Source organism: Scyliorhinus canicula, chromosome 2 (genome assembly GCF_902713615.1).
Source record: "Scyliorhinus canicula chromosome 2, sScyCan1.1, whole genome shotgun sequence".
Lineage (NCBI taxonomy): Eukaryota > Metazoa > Chordata > Chondrichthyes > Carcharhiniformes > Scyliorhinidae > Scyliorhinus > Scyliorhinus canicula.
In genome coordinates, this window is record NC_052147.1 from 116,245,797 (window position 1) to 116,267,755 (window position 21,959).

The following is a 21,959-nucleotide window of genomic DNA, read 5'->3' on the forward strand; positions in this document are numbered from 1 at the left end:
ACCTGGGGGGGGGGGACAATGACTATGTTTGTTTATTTTATTTAAATTTGATTTATTTAATTTAAATTTATGGTTAAGTTTTCTTGTTGGGGGGGGGGTGGGGGGAGTGTGACACATGTGATATTACGGTTTGGGGGGATTTGTGGGTGTTAGGGGGCAGTTCGTTGTATATTATTACTTGTTACATTTTTATATTTTCTGTAAAAAATTCCAATAAAAATTGTTTTAAAAAAATAAGGGAGATGAATATTTCAGAGGTTAGATAGGTTTTAATTTTAAATTGAGGCATAGCAGACGTACAATGATTGCATTGTGAGGGCTCCACAATGTGAAAGTCTATGCAACGAAGTTTATCATTGATTTGTTTAATGTAACATGGTGCCAAAGACCCGGGTTCAATTCAGGCCTTGGGTGAGTTTGTACGTTCGCCCCGTGACTGCATGGGTTACCTCTCTCAGTCCAAAGTTTGCAGGTTAGTGGCCCTGTTAAAATTGCCCCTTCGTGTTCAAAGATGTGTGTGTGTGCGGGGGGGGGGGGGGGGTTGGCCTAGGTAGGGTGCTCTTTCCAAGTGTCAGTGCAGACTCGATGGGCCAAATGGTATTGGGATTCTGTGATATTCTATTCAAACAAACTGCATATTTTTATTTTACTGTAAAGTATTAAGCTCTAAGATTGGCTGCAGAGTTGCACTCTCGAAAGCACTTTAAACTACAGTTACTAAACTCACCTTTACTGTGAGATTCACCTTAAATGCCAAATACAGAGGAATACTTTTGCGAAGGTTTCTCAAACTGGACTACTGTAAACTGGGCTTTCATTTTAAGAAAATCTCCAGATAATCGTTTAATAGTTATTGTGAATGTTTTGAATCTGACATCCAACTTGTTGACTTCATCAGTTTTTGCTAAACTAGTAAAGGTCGATCAAAATTACAACCTTATGCAAAAGTGACTACTTTTGGAATTTTGAATCTCAATTTTTATGACTAAATATTGTCAAATTTATAACTTGTAGTTTATATCTGAAATGCACTGCTTCAGATGCAGTATTAATTCCGCTGAATTTAGATTTGCAGCTTTAGAATATCTAGGTTCATAGTCTTGCAGAGGATTCACCACAATCAATATACCTGTATTTGTATAGCGCTTACAAAGTTATAAAATGTTCCAACGTGCTTCACAAGAGTAACATAAATGAGTCAATGATATATTAGGGCCAATGACCTAAAACCTGTAAGAACGATAGGTTTTCAAAAGAAATACGTGCACTTACGTTGCACTTTTCACGGCCACCAGACGTCCAATAGTGCCAGTGAAGTACTTCGGCAGTCTGGTCACTGGTGTAGGAAATGTGCAGCCAATTTGTGCACAGCAAGCTCTCATAAACAGCAATGACTAGATAATCTGTTTTGTGATGTTAATTGAAGGATAAATCATGGCCGGAAGACTGGGGATAACTCCCAGCCCTTTGATAGGTGGCAATAATTTCAAGTATCTTGACAGACAAATGAATGGGCAGGGAATGGAGTGATACAGATCATTTTGGGCAACAAGTAAAGTGTTTTAAAGCAAATGGCGTACTTTTGAAACATATTCACTGTTGTAATGTAGGAAGCTGTAAGTACACATGTGTGATCACATTTAGTTTTTAAATTGTTATTTTCATAATGTATTCACTAGAAATAAGGAAGCCCTTTTATACTTCTGACATGTGACTTCCTGCAGCCATTTCGCCTTCTGTACCTTTTCTATATTAACTATATTGATTTCATAGCAATAACAATAATTAATTCAATGATTATTTAGTAGTGAACATTGATTATCATTAGTGACTTGGTGTATTAGGTAATTATATTGTAAAGACTAAATTCTTTATTCCACCAAAATGTTTTCAGAAACTGCCAAGAATATGTGGGATAGGCAGTAATCCAGAGATTTAGGTTAATGCTCTGGGGATTTGGGATTGAATCTGTCTAGATATTGAAATTGAATAAAAGTCTTGAATTAAAAGTCTCATGATGACATTGTGGATTGTTGTGAAACCCCATCTGGTTCACTAATGTCACTTAAGTCCGGTTACGGGGACAGGGTGGGGGTGTGGGCTTGGGTGGGGTGCTCTTTCCAAGGGCTGGTGCAGACTCAATGGACCGAATGGCCTCCTACTGCACTGTAAATTCTATAAGTAGCAGGTCTCAACAAGGAATCTGGATTGACGCAGGCTTGGAGGGCCAAATGGCCTGTTCCTGTGCTGTAATGTTCTTTGCTTGTAAGACTGCTCAAATGTATGTCAGTCACAGCAATTTGTTTCACTATTTATTTTAGTTTCCTCACTTCAACACATTGGTGCAATGTTTACTCCTGGTCACCATAAAAAAACCCTGAACAAAGTTTCTAAAGCATGAAACAATGCTAGTCATTAAAGGAGTGCTTTGGCATGTGAACAATTTGCAGTAAAGTTGCATTGCAGCAGTCAGTGCTATCGTAACTTTGATGATGCATTAGCATGTGTTGAGATTTTGGCAATTGGTTCAAAACCTTACACTGTGCCTTCTCAAACAGCCAAAATTCTATTTAAAATGTAATGGCTGTTGCAGCATGGTACCTGGTGGGGAAGGGTGGCTATTGCAGACTACACACATTATAGTTTGCTGATTGGATCGATGCAGTGACCATGTTCAGTAACATCAACTTCATAATCAAGAAGTTGCATGTTCTGGATTGTAGTAGCTTTTTGTGCAGCAGCTGTTAAATAAATAAATCAGTATTCAGTCTGCCTCTTCCTTGTTCTTGGTTTCCAAACATTTTCATCTTTCGGGTAATTCTCAATCCCATCGAATTTTCAAAAGTTTGCAGCTGACATCCCATAACTTCCTGGCTGTTACATCGTTTCTACCCTGAGGTGCGACAAATGCAGGGCTGCAGTCACTGTGAAGAAAACCAAACATATCTCACTGAAAATGGAAACCTCAAAGTGGGGTTCACTTCATCTCTCATTACCTAAAGTATAAGGGGGTCACAATTTTCTTCTTCCAAGTATGTCACATTTAATTTTATTAGTTACAGCTGATCAACAAAAAGGGAGAGGCATGGTGGCAATGTCACTGAACTAGTAAGACAGAGTTCCAAATGCTTCGGGGACATGGGTTCAAATCCGACCACGGTAGCTGGTGGAATTTAAATCCAATTAAATTAAAAAATCTGGAATTGAAAGCTAGTCTCAGTAATGGTCCAGAATCTTGTGCTCTCGCTGGTGGTGAGTTTGTAGTCGGGAAGAGCATTTACTGAGGCATACTTGAACCCTGCCACTTTCCCCCCCAATACCAGATTTTAAGTTCATGGTCGATCTTGGAGGGATTATGTAGTGAGGCATTAAGGGTGGAGCTCAGGAATAAGGGGGGTGAAATCACAAGGTTGGGAGTGCACTAAAAAGGTGTGAAAAAAGCAGGGTAGTTGTGGTGGATGATTTTAACTCTTTCCTCCCTCCCCGGGGAAAATCCATGTCTGACACGTGGAAGGCTTTTAAAGGCCAGTTGATTGAAGTGCAGGACATGGATACATAAAACATAGTGCAGAGGGAGGCCATTCAGCCCATCGAGTCTGCACCGACCCACTTAAGCCCTCGCTTCCACCCTATCCCCATAACCCAATAACCCCTCCTAACATTATTGGACACTAGGGGCAATTTAGCATGACCAATCCACCTAACCTGCACGTTTTTGGACTGTGGGAGGAAACCGGAGCACCCGGAGGAAACCCACGCAGACACGGGGAGAACGTGCAGACTCCGCACAGACAGTGACCCAGCAGGGATTCAAACCTGGGACCCTGGCGCTGTGAAGCCACAGTACTAGCCACATGTGTTACCATGTTGGCATGTCCCTGCAAAATGAAGGATAGAAATGGCAGGATTCGGAAACCATCGATTACAAGGAAAAAAAATGTAAGCACAGTGAAAAGGAAAAAGGAAGGCTAGGTCTAGGCATCTAAAAACTGGAACTTAAACGTGGAATTAGGAGGGCTAAAAAGGGCCATAAAATGTCTTTGGCAAACATGATCAAGGAGAATCCCAAGGCTTTTTATGCATATATTAGGAGCAAGAGGAAGATTGGGACCACTCAAGGACAATGGAGGGTGTGGTATTATCATAACTATAAGAACTGCAAGGGCTTATGAAATGACTAGAGTAGCCACTAGAGGGACCTACAGATGCAAGTATATAATGTTGAGGTCAGGGATAGGTGTGTGAAAGCTCTTGAGAACATCAATATACCAAAGAAGGAAGTGTTGAGTATCTAATTTGCATTAAGGTAGACAGTCCCCTGGGCCAGATGGGATCTATCAAAGGAGCAAGGGGAGAAATAACTGGGGCCTTAACCGATATTTTAGCATCCTTCTTGACCACAGGCAAGGTTCCAGATAACTGGAGACTAGCCAATGTTGTTCTCTTGTTTAAGAAAGGAAGCATGCAGGCAGCATGGTGGCCTAGTGGTTAGCACAGCTGCCTCATGGCGCTGAGGTCCCAGGTTCGATCCCGGCTCTGGGTCACTGTCCCCGTGTCTGCGTGGGTTTCGCCCCCACAACCCAAAAATGTGCAGGCTAGGTGGATTGGCCACACTAAATTACCCCCTTAATTGGAAAAAATAATTGGGTAATCTAAATTTATAAAAAAAAAGGAAGCATGGATAATCTAGCAAATGATAGGCTGGTGAGCCTGACATCAGTGATGGGGAAGCTTAGATACCGAGGGACAGGATATATGCACATTTGGAGGAAAATGGACTAGCAACAGGCAACATAGTTTTGTACGGGGAAGATCATGTCTCACCAACTTGATTGAGTTTTTTGAAGAGGTGACAAAGAAAATTGATGAGGGAAGGGCTGTGGATATAGTTTATATGGACTTTAGCAATGTGTTTGACAAGATCCCACATGGCAGACTGGTACAAAAACTAAAATCACATGGGATTCGGGGCTAGATGGATACAGAACTGGTTTGGTTGTAGAAGACAGAGTAGCGGTGGAAGGGTGTTTTCTGAATGGAGATCTGTAACTAGTGGTGTTCCGCAGGGATCAGTGCTGGGACCTTTGTTGTTTGCATAAATGATCTGGAGGAAAATGTGGGTGATCTGATTACTATGTTTGCGGATGACACGAAGATTGGCGGAGTTGCTGACAGTGCCGAGAGTTGTCAGAGGACACAACAGGATATATAGATTGGAGACTTGGGCACAGAAACGGCAGATGGAGTTTAAGCTGGACAAATGCGAGGTGATGCATTTTGGAGGATCAACTCTAGGTATGAATTATACTGTAAATGGCAGAACCCTTAGGAACATTAACATACAGAGGGATTTGGGTGTGCAAGTCCACAGTTCCCTAAAAGTGGCAACACAGGTGGCCAAGGTGATTAAGAAGGCATATGGCATGCTTGCCTTCATCAGCTGGGGCATTGAGTAAAGGCGTTGAGAAATCATGGAGCAGGTATATAATACCTTGGTTAGGCCACATTTGGGAGTATTGCGTGCAGTTCTCGTCACCACACTGGAATTAGCCCAGCTGCAGGTTAGCCTATTGCCATGTGATATTGGGTGCCTGATTGAGGGACTGGATATTGGGCCCCCTCCCTAATGAGAGCCACACCCTTCCCCTTGCTGCTGATTCCTCTTCATCCTTCTCCATGTGAAACAACACCCAACTACATTACTTACCTGTGGCCTTGGAGCCTCTGGGATTCTGTTGCCTGTCCCTCCAGAAACAGAAACAGCTTAGTGGTGCTGCTGAGCACAAAGGCCAGACCAGGTAAAGATGGCAGATTTCCTTCCCTAAAGGACATTAGTGAACCAGATGGGTTTTTCTGACATCGACAATGGCTTCATGGTTATCATTAGACTTTTAATTCCAGACTTCTATTGAATTCAAATTTCACCATCTGCTATGGTGGGATTTGATCCCGGATACTCAAAGCATTCCCCTAAGTCTCTGGATTACTGGTCCAGTGACAGTACCACTATGCCACCGCCTCCTAATTTAAAAAAAAATGATAGTTCACAAACCTGAAATGTTTTCCAGAAATCTCTTGCAACTCTTCAGCTACAGCACAATATATACTGGTCTGTGCACCCTCTTTTGGTGTTTTGATGAGGAAAGTGAGAACCCTCCATGCCAAGGACATGATGAAGGAATGCCTGGTTAGTTCCGATTTGACAGAGCCCGGATGGACAGAATTTACAGTGACTTTAGTGTCTATATCCAGAAAAGAAACAAAGTGAAATATAACCAGTTTTACTGTAAGATTAAATTTTTTTGAAGCTTTTCATCTTGCACTCACCAGGACAATTGCAGGAATACCAATGTCAGGGCAAACAACATTCACTGGTTCATTCAACAGGACAATGCTTTGACCAATATGAGTCAAGCTGCTTGTTTACATTTCAAACAATGCTTGGCAGTTAACTGTCGGTCACCATCAATTGGTGCATTCTCCATGTTGACATCTTTACCAATCAAACTCCACTTACCAACCAATCAGCACCAGCTTCTCATTCGGAATAAGTATGTTGTCACCCCTGACACTGGTATTCTTGCGATTTTCCTGATGAGTGCAAAACAAAAAGCTTTGACAAAATGTATTTTTTCAGCAATTCTCCAGTTCTGTACTACCAAACGATTATTTATAGCCTAGTTTAAAAACCACCTCCTGAAAGCTAGTGGTTTTCAAACAAAGCTTCTTTGCAAGTGACAGAAAACAAGCCAACGAGGCCTTAGGCTCATTGAAGGGGTCATAATGCAATCCAGCTACTTTTAGACATGAAGACGGACATTTGTGAGCAAAGACCAAGGAGGCTAATATGTAATAGCCAATGGACAGGTATAGAACCTTGTGTTTCATTGATTTGGAGATCATTGGGGAAATCAACAGGGTTGAATGAGCTGATTAACACCAAAAGGACTGAAATTGAACATGTCGCTCAGATTGGTTGGTAGAATTGGGGATGTTCCTTTGAAACTTTGAGTAACAAAAACACCATTTTTATATATCCCAATGTCAATCTTTGATTCTAGTTAGTTTTGTATAGTAGTTCTTTGCAATAGAAGCTGGGACTGTTTTTGATGTAGTAAATGCAAAAAGGAGCCTCTGTCAAATTGTGAATTGCAAAATAGTTTGATATTCCTCACTTAGATTTGGCTTACTGTAATCCCCAATTAAAATAGCCTTTTTACAAATCCCTGCCTCTTGAAGAGTAAATCCTGACCCTCATGTCCACACTGGCACCGTGGTATGTGATTAGGAGTTCGCTCTATAGTGGTTAGTTTTCCGCCTCACAGGCAGGAATATTGAAGTCAGACGTCGGCTCCCTATCACTGCACAGGCCGAGACCATACACCAGCAATAATGTATTGGAACATTCTTGGTCTAGATGCCTCAGTTGCTCATTGGCATCTGTTTAGATCAAAAATAGAATAATAAACTGATGAACAAAAAAGGCCAGAATCTGTGTCATCCAGCTGAAAAGGACTTTAAACAGATGATCTTTACACAAAATTTTGCCCAAATTGTGGAGATACAATTTGCATCTTACCTTTTAGACGCTTGGTCAGTTCCCGGGTGAACAGGATATTTGCTAGTTTACTTTGGCAGTAAGCCAATCCCCCATCATAACTCTTCTCACTCTGAAGATCCTTAAAGTTGATCCGACCGAAGACATGAGCAAAGGACGATACATTAACAATGCGAGCAGGGGCTGATCTTTTAATGAGATCGAGAAGAAGGCAGGTCAGCAAGAAATGACCTGAAGGAAAAGAATACAAAACATTTGACATCGGTGATCTTTCTTTTTGTTTTTCCAATTAAGGGTCAATTTTAGCGTTGCCAATCCATCTACTCTTCACATCTTTGGGTAGTGGGGGTGAGACCCATGCAGTCACGGGGAGAATGTGCAAACACCACACAGACAGTGACCCGGGTCTCGGCGGCGTGAGGAAGCAGTGCTAAGCACTGTACCATCGTGCCACCCTGTGATCTTTAGTTTTCCACTTCCCTGGGACATTCTGTGTTGCGTTTAGAACTCCCAATTACCGTGCTCTATTCCAAAGTCAATAGTCTCAGTAAATACTCCGATCACCACATATAACTCATCTCCTTGGAGAGAAGGATGAGGGACGGAAAGCTGTTCAAGATCAAGAGGGGGCTGGACAGAGTAGATAGGGAGCATATTTCATAGAATGTACAGTGCAGAAGGAGGCCATTTGACCCATTGAGCCTGCACCGGCTCTTGGAAGGAGCACCCTACTCAAGCCCATCCCTGTAACGAACCCAACTTAACTTAAGGGCAATTTTAGCATAGCCAATCCACTTAACCTGCACATCTTTGGACTTGTGGGAGGAAACCGGATCACCCGGAAGAAACCCTCGCAGACACGGGGAGAACATGCAAACTCCGCATGGACAGTAAGCCGGGAATCGAACCTGAGACCCTGGAGCTGTGAAGCAACAGTGCTAACCACTGTGCTGCCATGCCTCCTGGATAAACTTTTCCTGCTCGTAAAAGGATCAAGAACAAGAGGGCACAGATTTAAAAGTGTTTGGCAAAAGAAGCAAATGCGAGGAGAGAAAACACGTTTGGGTCTGGAGTGCTCTGCCTGGAAGTTTGGTGGAAGCAGGTTCAATAGAGGCATTCAAGAAGGCCTTAGGTACTTGAATCGAAACAATGTGCAGGGGTGTGGGGAGAAGGCAGGGGAATTACATTAAGCCATGATGCCCGTTTGGAGAGCTGGTGCAGATACGGCAGGCCTAATGACCTGGCACCGTAACAATTCCGTGATACCAGTTTACGATTTAGAGAAACAAAATAATGCAGATGCTAGAAATCTGAAATAAAAACAGAAAAGGCTGGAAATACTCAACAGATCAAAAAGGGTCTGTAGAGGGAGAAAGAGAGTTAACGTTTCCGATCAACTACCTTTTATTGAGCTTTGGACGTTTTTCCTCCTAATGCACAAAAGACTTGCAGTTAAACGGCAGCTTATTATAATTAGTGTATTATTACACTTTATAATAATAAAGCGGAATTGTTATTATAGATTATTATAATCGGTTTGCACACGGTGAGCCTGCGGGCCAATAAGATAACTATGTTTTACTTTTGGTGGTTGCTGACTTAGGTGGGAAAGAAAATTCAGAAGTGCAACGGGCAACGTATTGACTATTGCACGTCCTGCTGACCAAGCTGAATTTTCACTCTGTGTGTTTCAGGGCTTGCAGTTAATATCATTTCAAGAAATGTTTTAAAATTCCAGAAAACCATACAGCTCATTGAACATGCCAATATCTTTGTCCTCGAATCCTATCTGAATCATCTGTGAATTTGGGTTTAGGATTAGCTGTAGAGGGATAAATGGAAACATGAGGGAAGACTGAATTTCACAATAGCCTTTGGATAAACTGTCAATTGCAATTTATTTCCCATTAATTTTCTTTTATTCTTCTTTATTCTTTCACGGGGTGTGGTTGGCAAGGCCAGCATTTGTGGCCCACTGAGTGGCTTGCGAGGCCATTTCAGAGTCACGTAGGCCAGATCAGGTAAGGACGGCAGATTCCGTTTCCTGAAGGGTATCAGTGAACTAGATGGGATTTTATGACAATCAATGATAGTTTCTTGGTAACTATCACTGATTTCTATTCCAGATTTATTCACTGAATTCAAATTCCATCAATTGCTGGGGTGGGATTTGAACCCATGTCCCCACAGTATTAACCTGGGACTCGGATTACTACTCCAGTGACATTACCACCATGACACCACCCCCCCCCCCCCCCCCCCCCCCGAGTCAGTTAGCTTGGAGCATTTCACAATATAGAGTCTAGCAACTGAGGGCTACACAAATTAGAATTTGAATGCGAATTATAAGCTTAATGCGTTTATCAAAACCATTTAACCTGGGAAAGTCCAAAGTTTCACCCTCGGATCAAGAAGCGTAGGCTGATTTTAGCAGAGTGACTTTAGGGTGCTTCAGTTGGCCTCAAGTGTTCCCGGGCAAGAGCATTTATGCTTCTGATTTGTTACCCCAGCTAAAGTGCATACATGTGGATTGATGGGTCTGATTCACGTGGGAAATCCTCCATAGCTAAACAGGGTGATTGCATATGAATGGCATCGTTTGGATGTGGTGTCAAATGGTAGTTGTCAAGTGTGAAATACCTTAGAGGAAGAGTCTATTGCTTTTGGGGTGGGGGAGGGGTTTGCAGGAGGAAAGATTTGGGGGGAAAAGTATCCTCTTCAGTTAAATTGAGAGGGTCCAGACAGCATAACAAACAGGAGACCATCTTAAATTGTTCTCCCTGGTTTGATTTCCAACATTATCCAACCTACCCCTTGCCACATCTCTTTGTTTCTTGATCTTCCCCATCGCTATTCCCTTTGATGACTACCTCTTTGTCATTCAATCTTTCCTGTCTTCCACCCTATCTCATACCTTCCTATTGTTCCACTCACCCCTTGTCCGAAACCCATCATATCTCTAACTTTTCCTAGTTTTGATGAAAGACCATCAATGAATTTGGTTTTCTTTCTCCGCTGAGACTCCCTGACCTGCTGAAGGAGGCTATTCAGCTCATCGAGTCTGCACCCACCCTCCGAAACAGCGCCCTACCTAGGCTCACATCCCACCCTATCCACGTAACCTCCACATCTTTGGACACTAAGGGACAATTTAGCATGGCCAATCCACCTAACCTGCACATTTTTGGACTGTGGGAGGAAACCGAAGCACCCGGAGGAAACCCCACGCAGACACGGGGAGAAAATGCAAACCCCACACACACACACAGTCACCCGAGGTTAGAACTGAACCTGGGTCCCTGGTGCTGTGAGGCAGCAGTGCTAACCGATGTGCCACCGTGCTGTCCTATTTACAGCATTTTTTGTTTTTATTTCAGGCTCTCATCTGGAGCGTTCTGCTTTCCGATTATTAACCCACGTCTATTATAGAATCTAAACGGCACTCATTCGCTCTTAGTTGTTTGGGCTCGTACGATTGTAATGCTTCGAATGAATAAATTGTTTCCACTGTCCCCCCCTCTTACGGTCCATCAGAAACGTCTGGTCACATCACAGCAGTTACTGAAAATCCATTCGTTAAGACTGAAGATAAAAAACTGGCAGAGTTACGGGCTAAGGGCAGGGAGTGGGACTGGCTGAATTGGTCTTGGAAGGCCTGCAGAGACTCGATGGGCCAAATGACTTTCTTCTGTGCTGTTCCGTTCTATGACTATGTTTGTTCATTTGGTTGTCAGTAGGATTTGCTGATATTTCATGCCCAGCATTGGTTATGTGATAAGGTCCTCGCCTCAGAGCTGCCATCCAATGGACACCAAGCGCTGGTGCACAAAGATTTATGCCACTGGTATGGTTAGTCCCTGCTTTACCCTCAATGCAGCCACCTTATGGCCGAGAGGAGAGTTCCTTCACCAGGAAATTGGAAAGACCTGTTGGGCGGTCAAAAGTGTTCACACAAAAATAATATTGCATTCAAATGGCCATTTAATGCCTCATAATGTATCACGTATCGATTGACCACCTTTGATGACTAACTAGGTTTAGTGAATCAAAGGGTATAGGGCATAGATAGGAAAGTGGAGTTCAGGCCACAGTCATGGTCTTATTAAATAGAGGAGCAGGCTTGAGGCCTACTCTACCTAATTCATGTTGGTATGTATGTTTAAATAGCAGATGCGATGCTCCATGTTCTGTGCCTTCTCTGTGATGTGACCATCAATTCACAAGACACGTGATTGGAAGTGAACAGTGGTTTTAATAATCTTACAACAGAGCCTGCCTGTGACAAGATGAACTGGCAGCAGGCTCACGACTGTAGAGCTTTATACTTCCGGTTAGTGGGAGGAGCCGTGGGTGGAGCCACGGGTGGAGCCCAGTACAAACTCCTCATCTCCCCCTATGGGCAGAGCCGCGCGACGGCTCGTATACAGAGCCCACAAGGACACAATACATGTAATACAACAGTGTGAATTACTAGGTTTATAATTCACCACACTCTGCGACGAGGTTTTCCAGCAAGAGAGATGTTGGAGGACACCACAAACTGACCTCAATGTGTTTTGAATGATGGGAGGGGTGAGAAGTGGGCAAAATTCCACATGGAGTGCAAGACTGGATTCTGCTCTGATAATGACCTTGCAGTCAACTAACCTGCTGCTGACCACTGTCTAGACTCTCACGTTAGCATGAGTGAGGTATGTCCCCGTTGGGATAGTAACCCAGCAGGATTCAGTCACCGACAAAATAAAAAAACAAATATTTCACTTGAAAGTGAGAATTTTGATTTGTATAGTGCTTTTTTGCTTCCTCAGAATTTGCCAAAGTATATCGCAGCTGATTGATTATTTTTGACGAGTAGCCGCTGTTGTGATGTTGGCAAATGCATCAGCTGCTTTTCACACCGCACAGCTGGGCCACAGAAATGTAAAACATGAAATATGTTTTATAACTACAAGCTGTTGTTGACTTACCCAGGTGGTTAACACCAAAGTGCATCTCAAACCCATCGCTCGTCTTTGTGAAGGGGCACATCATCACGCCGGCATTGTTGATCAAAATGTTGACCAGTTTTTCCTCTGTCATTAAACAGGATTGGGAATTAGAAAATTACTCAGAAAATGGAAGCAGCCAATTGGGTTGGTTATTTTCTTTTTGATATGGTACCAAATTATCAGGGCACATACTTTCTACCCAGTTTCACCTGGGCACTAGTACAAGATCCAAGTTCTGCAGATCCTGCAACTCTGAAATAAAGTCAGAAAACGCTGGAATAACACTGTGCAAACCTGAGTATGTCCCCCCCCCCCCCCCCCCCCCCCACCCAAAAAAGGGGCTACCTCATCTTTGCATCACCCGGAGGGATCCCCTCGACTGAATATTGTCTTTCAACATCTGTTGTAAACCTAGTCAACTTGATCATAAAATCATAGAATTTACAGTGCAGAAGGAGACCATTCGGCCCATCGAGTCTGCACCAGCCCTTGGAAAGAGCACCCCACTTATGCCCATGCCTCCACCCTATGCCCATAACATCACCCGACGTTTTTTGGACACTAAGGACAATTTATCATGGCCAATCCACTTTATCTGCATATCTTTGGACTGTGGTAAGAAACCGGAGCTCCCGGAGGAATCCCACGCAGACACGGGGAGAACGTGCAGACTCCACACAGACAGTGACCCAGCGGGGAATCGAACCGGAGACCCTGGAGCTGTGAAGCAAATGTGATGCCCGTGCTGCCCTGTCACGTTGGCGAAGTTTGGATATTCAATGAGGGGGCGATCATGTCCGGGGTGGGGGGAGGGAGAGAAGAGGAGCTGGCTAATATTAACATTAATTGAAATCCATAAAAATGCAGTTCTTGTCCTTTGTGGGTGTGAACCTCGTAACGTCACCCACGAGGGGCAAGGAAAAAAATAAATTTTAAAAATCAGGAAATAGCTCTCTTGAGAATCGATTCTCTCTGGATTTTCTACTCGTGTCTTGTTTTCTCTGAAAATCTGCCCTATTAACTCTTTAATATGCATTTGAACAAATCAGTATCAATTCCTCTCTCAGGTCAGAGCCTGTTCCATAGATTCACCACTTGTTCACTGGATATGGGGCAGGATTCTCTGGTTCCCTACCGCGTGTCTCTCGGCGGTGTGCTGTTCACTGCCGGCGGGATTCTATCTTCCCATCGCTTGTCAATGGGATTTCCCATTGTAAGCCCCCCACGCCACCAGGAGCCCCATTGGCGGGGTTGCGCTGCCAGCAGGAAAAGTTAATCGCCATGACCGGAGAATTCTGGCCATGGTTTCCGTAGATTAATTGTGAGCTTATCCTCTTTAAATATTGGCCAAATCGTTTGCTCCTCCAAATCTTCCTTCCACCTTTCTGCAGCACTGCTGCCAAGGCAAGGAGTTTAGTGGAACAGACAGTTGATTACCAGTTTATTAGTCTTGTGTTCTACCTTTCCCTGGCTGTGTCAAATTGTACCAATGATTCAAACGTTGGGTTAAACAATGTCCAGGTTCTCAGGATTTATTTAATTGCAGCCAGTACTGCTTCATTCATTGTACTGTGTACAACACCCTAACTATCACAGTAAAAATCCCCCCACCCCCACAAAAAGACAAAAACATTAAAGAACTCAAAGAATCGGATTGCATTTACATTTTTATTTGAAGCGAGCAGCATTAAATTTTGATCTAACTATGGTATCAGTTTAAACTTGCGGACATGAACCCACACATATTCATCTCACCCTGGTCTTCCTGCTGCGACCTTTATTTTGTTATTTCATGCGATGTGGGTGTTGCTGACCATCCCATCTGAGCCCTTGACTCCTGACCTTTTGATTTCAGGAGTCAGGGTGCGGCACGGTGGCGCAGTGGTTAACATTGCTGCCTACGGCGTTGAGGACCTGGATTTGATCCCGGCCTCAGGTCACTGTCCATGTGGAGTTTGCACATTCTCCCCGTGTCTGCGTGGGTTTCATCCCAACGACCCAAAGATGTGCAGCGTAGGTGAATTGGCCATGCTAAATTGCCCCTGAATTGGAAAAAAATATTTTGGTACCCTAAATTTTTTTTTTTTTTTTCCAGAAGTTTCTTTTAATTCAATCGTTCGAATTAAGTAAAATTGAACAACACAAAATGTGAATTCAGTGCCGAGAATGTGTTGGAGTTGGCAAGCTGAATTCAGCAACTATTGAGTTAAGAGGGTGCACTGTGCTTTGGGGACTGGGCTGAAGGCTTCTGCCTTGAATTCTTCTTTGTTTGTTTAGCAGGAAATTTGAACAAAATGTATTGCTGTTTAATTTAACTTTCTTTATCCACTTGTATTCAACACATCTGCCTTCTGTTTGTGCGGCAGTAGGAGACATTTGATTGAGCAGTCTTGAGTGACTCGAGCTCTGAAAAGACCTCTCGACCAATAACCTGACCATCACCACAACCATTGTTAGTATTTCAAAATGGAGTATGACAATCTCGGAAATGCTGTTTTATTGGCTGTACATTTACAAAAGTACAGAAAATTGCATATCATCTGCACAAAAACAGGCCATTCAACCCAATCGTGAGGCCCGTCCCACCCAGCTCCACCTCACTCTATGAACATAGACTTCTATTCCTTTCGTCCCCGTACGTTTATCTGCCTTTGCCTCAACCTATCAGTGATAGCGAGTTCCACAGTCTCACCATTCTTTGAATGAAGCGTTTTCTCTGGAACTCTCTCTCTCCCCCTCTTCAGCCACCATGTCCGAACAGGGGTGTTGGCAACTGAGGACTCTGCTCCATGATTATTCTTGGCAAAGTACCACAGTGATTTGCAGTTACCTTCTGCACTATAGCTGACCAGGAGACACTCCCACTCTTAACCCCGGCCCCTAGGCGGATCGGAAGGATTCAAAAGCTGATGATCAACCTGCTTGGCCACATTATGAATGTGAAACACCCCTACCAGACTTATTAACGACCAAACTCATACTTATGACTCCTGGTTTTGGTCTCCCCACAGGAGAAAACATCGACCCTATCAAACCCAATTTCATTATTTTCAAGATCTCTAAAAGGTCACCCCAGGGTCTTCCCATTTTGAGAGAGAACCACCCGTCATTCTTTCCTAATTGGTATAAAAGCTCTGTTCCAATTTCATTCTGGTTCCCCCTCTCCAGCGCTTCTGCATCATTTTTATAACACGGAGAACTATTCACTGGACTCCAAGTGTAACTTCCTCGAGGAAACATCGATGTAATCCATCTCGACCCAGGGTCTTATCCACTCTGTTTAATAACCATCTGCGTTTTCTATAGATCTTTATAACCATCTGCATTTTCTATAGATCTTTATTTTTTTTTCTTTTTCTAGTGCTGTGAACCTTAGTAGTCTTCCTGGTAAATACCTTTCAATATTTCTGCCATTTTACTGTCACTAAAATACAATTTATTTTGTGCATCCCTGAGCCTATTCTGATTTTTCATTTGTCAACAAGATACTTGTGGTGAATGTAATATATATATATATAAAATAATTCACACTGTCTTTGTAAGCGCAGTAGTGCTATCCTACCACTAGGGGGAGTAGCTCTGGCAGTACTCAGGAACTTGTACTGGGCTCCACCCTTGGCTCCGCCCATGACTCCTCCCCCTAGTGCCGCTGTATAAATACCCTTGTCCAGAGTCAGCCTGAGTTTACTAAGAGTTCATCAACGGGTAACAGGCAGCCTCTGAAGTAAGTCGATTAAAGCCTAGATTCATATCGGAAACACGCGTCTGGTGAATTGATGGTTCCATCAATACTTAATAATCTTTATTAGTGTCACAAGTAGGCTTACATTAACACTGCAACGAAGTTACTGTGAAAATCCCCGAGTCGCCACACTCCGGCACCTGTTCGGATACACTGAGGGAGAATTCAGAATGTCCAATCCACCCAGCAAACATGTCTTTCGGGACTTGTGGTCGTTTCCTTCCACCCGGAGGAAATCCACACAGACATGGGGAGAACGTGCAGATTCCGCAAGACAGTGACCCAAGCTGGGAATTGAACCCGGGTTCCTGGCGCTGTGAATCAACAGTGCTAACCACTGTGCTACTGTGCTGCCGTTCACTATTTCTTTGCTAAGTTAAGGAATCTAAACTGAATAAATAAATATGCTGCAAAGGGAAAGAAAATATTACTTGTCTTGCTTGCTGAGTTACCTTTGAGGACATTGTCAGCAAATTGGGATATAGACTTCTTGCTGGCAAGATCCAACTCCCGAACAACGATTTGTTTATTTCCAGTTTCTTCACGAATCTCCTGGGCTGCCGCCTCGGCCTTTGTCAAATCTCTACAGGCCAAGATTACCCGAGCCCCTGTGAAGAACCACACTGACATTACTTCCTGTTTTAGTTCCAATGTTGGTGATTAAAAATACCATCATACATTGACCGAATATTCGGAGCGAATGGTTTACTGCTGCTCTGTATTTCTGTAAGGGCTGAGTTTGGTTGTGAACTGTAGATGGTTGACTGTACTTTGTGTGACTTGGCTGGATAGGTCAGTTTAGCTCAGTTGGCTGGATGGTTGGTTCATGGTGCAGAGCAATGCCAGCAGCACGGGTTCAATTGTTGGGATCAGTTGTTTTATTTGTATCGTTATCTCAATTCAGCTCCAGTCACCCTGATGATTTTTCAATAAACCAATTATCCACTTCTCTATGGGAGATTATACATGGGGCTTTGTTTAAGGTACTACAGGTGTTCTGTAAACTGATGGAAGATGCCCTATTGCACCATACACATACCTCTCTACATACGTAAGATTAGAACTTGGTTTCATCTCATTTAATAAAGGCTTGAGCTTCCTATGAACTTGTGAATTGGCTTGTGGATTTGTTCAGTAGCTAGACTTAACAAAACCGTTAAAGTTGTTCATTCTCAGACTGCTGCAGGGTTTACAATTTAGCCGAATGTGCTGCGTACAGGATGTGATTTCAGCCTGCTTGATTCAGCCAAGGTAGTCTTGGGACAGGAGACAGGAAATCTAACCAACTCAAAATTCAATGTTTAACAGGAAACCGTTTCATTTCGCGTTCACAATAACACTCTTCGAACCATAATGAATCATCAATTTTTTAAAAAATAAATAAATTTAGAGTACCCAATTATTTTTTCCAATTAAGGGGCAATTTAGCGTGGCCTATCCTGCACATCTTTGGGTTGTGGGGGTGAAACACGGACAGTGACCCAGGGCCGGGATTCGAACCCAGGTCCTCAGCGCCGTAGGCAGCAATGCTAACCACTGTGCCGCCCTATGAATCATCAAATTTAAAAGGGCCAGCAGCATTCTGCCTATAAAAATCTCCAGCTTGCCTTCACATTTCCTCAGAGAATGAGGACAGAGGATTTGAGGATTGTTACCAGGGGGGAGAAACAGGGTCGTTGTGTCTGCTTCTCAGCTGGACCAATGCCGCTGAGAGAAATTGAACGTGCCAAGTTTTGGTTGAACACAATTTCAGTTGCGATCGCGTTTGGTGTCACATCCAAATACTCTCATCACTGTTGAGATAATTGCCCAGAAATATCTCACCTCTCCAGGCCAGTGCCCGTGCGGTCTCTTTTCCAATTCCAGTGTTAGCCCCTGTAATCAAGACCGTTTTCCCATCTAGTCTTGTGTTGGATGTACACACACCACCACCCGCGCATCTCCTGTGAAACAGATTGGAAAGCATGACAATTTTTCCTTCACTCGAGTGCAGTCGCTAAAAATATAGAAATGTCAATTCAACATCTTTCATCCCATCTGTCCTGCGTCTACCCGCTTCACAGCTCCAGGGTCCCAGGTTCGATTCCGGCTTGGGTCACTGTCTGTGCGGAGTCTGCACATCCTCCCTGTGTGTGTGTGGGTTTCCTCCGGGTGCTCCGATTTCCTCCCACAGTCCAAAGATGTGCAGGTTAGGTGGATTGGCCATGATAAATTGCCCTTAGTGTCCAAAATTGCCCTTAGTGTTGGGTGGGTTTACTGGGTTATGGGGATAGAGTGGGGGTGTTGACCTTGGGTAGGGTGCTTTTTCTAAGAGCCGGTGCAGACTCGATGGGCCGAATGGCCTCCTTCTGCACTGTAAATTCTATGAAACATGTCCTCCTGAAATCTGCAAACAAGTCTATTATGTGGTGCTTAATCAAACGGCTGTTGAAAGTCCACACACACATTACCCTTGTCAGTCCTCTCCATTACTTCACCAAAGAACTTCATTCGGCTAGTCAAGAATGATTTGCCTTTAACAAATCTGTGCTGGCTTTCCTGCTTAATCCTTACTTTCCCAAATTACAATGAATTTCTTACTGGATAAATGGGGGGAAATTGGGCTCTGTAATGCCAGTGTGTTTTTTTTTGGGAATGTTTATCAGTCTCCCAAAGAGCCAGGTAAAAGAATGATGAAGTAGAATATTGCTGAAAAGAGGCACATGTTGCTGAAACTTAACATCTTGCACTCACTGGGACAAACACAAAAATGTCAAATTTCAAAACAATCACATATAACAGGAGAAAAAGGCGCTGACTAAATGGCAAGTTGACTCTGATTGGCGGAAGCATTTCCATTAGCCAATAGAATCAAACATTGTGTTCCTCTGGTTGGTCATAATAGCCAGAGTACATACAGACCGTATTCAAACAGCCCACACTCACAAAACATAACATCTTCTGTTAAATATGATTCTGCAATTGACAGCACTTACTGAACAATCATGAGTGCGGCAATAACTCCACTGACAACCAATTTAGGATAATCAGTCGAGATCGTAATGTGGTTCATTTACACTCGCTAGAAGCGACATACACTCACTCAGGGACACAGTCACTGCTAACAAAATGAATATGTTCAAGTCCTGTACCTTTTTTGAATTTCCAGGAAACTTGAAGAGACAATAGTTCCCCATGACTTTCTCCATGACAACACCTTGGCCAGTGAGAGTTGATTTGTCAACCAATCATCACCGTTTTCTCCTGTGGTATAAATTGTGAATGTTTGAAATTTGGCATTCTTGTGTTTGTCCTGGTGAGTGTAAGATGTAAAGCTTCAGTAACATTGCTCTCCTTTCAGCAAGTTCTGTACTCACAAGTGAATGTTTGGATCATGAATTACTTAAAGGTTATGTGCTGGATTATTTTGTAGCTCCTATTGCACTTCTTTATATCTTAGGAGCTTTCCTAAGAAAGTTTGAATAGTCTACAAGAGGTGCTCTGGCTAGTGTTGAAGTAATTTTGAAAAAGCTTGTACTGGAAACAAGTTGCTTCCAGAAATGGATGGCCTGGCTTGGAATAGAGCATGATGGGGGGATTGAATCGAGGTCACGTGTAGCAGGACAAGCTGCTGGAAGGGGGGGGGGGGGGGGGGGGGGGAGGAGAGAAGGGCTCTCGGCACTCAGAAAGGTTTTACCTGAATGTCAACAAAGATCAACATGTGAAATTACTGCACCTCACGAAAGAGGTTACGGCTGAAATTTGTCAACTTCTGCAGCCACACTTGTAACCTTGAAGGCAACAATCACATTGCCTGTGGTTGTCAAGGTGACCGTGGCTCTGAACATTGTACATCAAGTCCTTTCTAGGTTTCTTCCCAGGTTAGGGGTGGCATGGTAGCACAGTGGTTAGCACTGCTGCCTCACAGCACAGGGATCCGGGTTCGGTTCCGCCCTTGGGTGACTGTCTATGAAGAGTCTGCACGTTCCCCCAGTGTCTGCATGGATTTCCCCCGTGTGCTCCGGTTTTCTCCCACAATCCAAAGATGGGCAGGTTAGGTGGATTGGCCATGCTAAATTACCCCTTAGTGTCCTGATGTGCTGGTTAGATGGGATGGGGGTAGGGGGAAGTGGGCCTGGTTAGAGTGTTCTTTCGGAGGGTCGGAACAGACTCATTGGGCCGAGTCTTCATCTGCACTGTAGGGATTCTATGGTTGCTACTGCAGAAACAAGCACCGTCTCACAGCCCTGCAGTGCTACAGGAGGGAGATCGCTGAGGCAGTAAATGCTAACCTTGACAGCGATGCCCACATCCCATGAATTAAAAAAAATTGTGTTTGAGAATGGTTTGTACAGCAATACAAACTGTGATTTATACTGTAGCTTGTTCAGGTGTGTTACAGAATAAACAGTAAGAATTTCCCAAGCTGCATATTAAAATAATGCACTCAAAAAGTTGCCCCAAACCAAAGCCAAGATTGCAAATACATCCTAGCTGCATAAAAGGATGTGACAGCCAAGTTAAAATGTTGCTACTATTGAAATATGAAAAATATCCGACTTTATTATTGCTAGCAGGCTTTCAGGATTTTTTTTTACAGGTTATTACAAAAATCTCCATTGCAGTTTCTCTCCCCTCCCTCCCCCCAGGACTTGGATTATATAAAGTCTTCCACAACCCAAGTGTCTGGATAGTCGAAATAGTTTGATCCGATGTGGGAGGGACGTGCAGTGACTGAACATCAGCTGAAACACCACGTAGCCAATGCAAATAGAGGAGAGCTGGAATCCCTCCCTAAAACTTATGATCTGATCAATGACACCAACCTTTGTCGTGTTGCACGTTGTTCTGGGCTGTGTTTCTTTGTAATGTCCTCTACTAACCCAATTGTTCTTCAAACACATAGGCGTTTCGCCCCCCCCCCCCCCCCCCCCCCCAAATCTTATTTGACAAAATAAATTTATTTGAGGCAGTGTTATGTTGGTGTGATTTACTTCATTGCAGCAAACGCTCAGACGGAGAGAGAAAAATATATGGTTAAAGCACACCAGCAAATTTTACTTGAATATTTATATGCATGCGAAAAATTATCCAAAGTATATCAATGTATACTTTTAAAAAACTACAAGCACCCCATTACTTCTTATTCATAAGTCAATCTTGGGTAGGATTTTGTGAAATTAATTTTTGCATCAAATATTATTTTAATGTAATTTAAAACGTAACTGAACTTCCAAACAAATAATATTTATAGGGTCGGAAAGCACCAGGAGCAACATTGGTAAGTATAAGCAGATTGCAACATTAAATACAATTTACATTAATTTTTCCACAACAAGCAGGTTTTAGAATTGTTACGGGGAAAGGGATACTAACCTGATATATGGGGCAAATGCTGCCAAAAGAAGAGCAGCGAATGCACAAATCCCAATAATGGTGAATAAGACTGGCATCCTCACTGAGCTAGCAGCTCTAGCTGCAGCATCTTCTGCAGGAAGGAGCTAGAGACCTGAACTGTCAATCATTATCCTGGGACCGGAAGGAGTTGGAGCCCTGAGCTGTCACTCACTCTCCCCGGGAGACCGGAAGGACCCGAGGCCTGAGCTGTCAATCATTCTCCCGGGACCGGAAGGACCTGAGGGCTGGGCTGTCAATCACTTTCCTGGGGCCGGAAACCTGAGACGATCATGCG

The 21,959-nt window shown here is 43.4% G+C and overlaps 1 protein-coding gene across 1 annotated transcript; it reads right to left on the minus strand.

The window, feature by feature from the left end:
• Positions 1–254: 254 nt before the first annotated feature.
• On the minus strand, positions 255–21,845 carry rdh12 (retinol dehydrogenase 12). Its single transcript, XM_038785634.1, has 7 exons — positions 21,644–21,845; positions 18,113–18,231; positions 16,741–16,896; positions 12,526–12,630; positions 7,580–7,789; positions 6,053–6,242; positions 255–2,924 (listed from the first exon to the last, which is right to left on the minus strand). The coding sequence occupies exons 1-7, from the start codon at positions 21,718–21,720 to the stop codon at positions 2,822–2,824; spliced, it is 960 nt and encodes a 319-aa protein (XP_038641562.1). The 5' UTR covers positions 21,721–21,845; the 3' UTR covers positions 255–2,821.
• Between the last annotated feature and the right edge of the window lie 114 nt (positions 21,846–21,959).

Coding starts and splice junctions, on each gene's coding strand:
- rdh12 (XM_038785634.1), bottom strand. CDS start 21,720: ATGCCAGTCTTATTCACCATTATTGGGATTTGTGCATTCGCTGCTCTT. Junction 7,790..12,525: donor CTTTGGTGTTAACCACCTGG/GTAAGTCAACAA, acceptor CTTTTCCTTCAG/GTCATTTCTTGCTGACCTGC. Junction 6,243..7,579: donor ACTGACCAAGCGTCTAAAAG/GTAAGATGCAAA, acceptor TTCTGGATATAG/ACACTAAAGTCACTGTAAAT.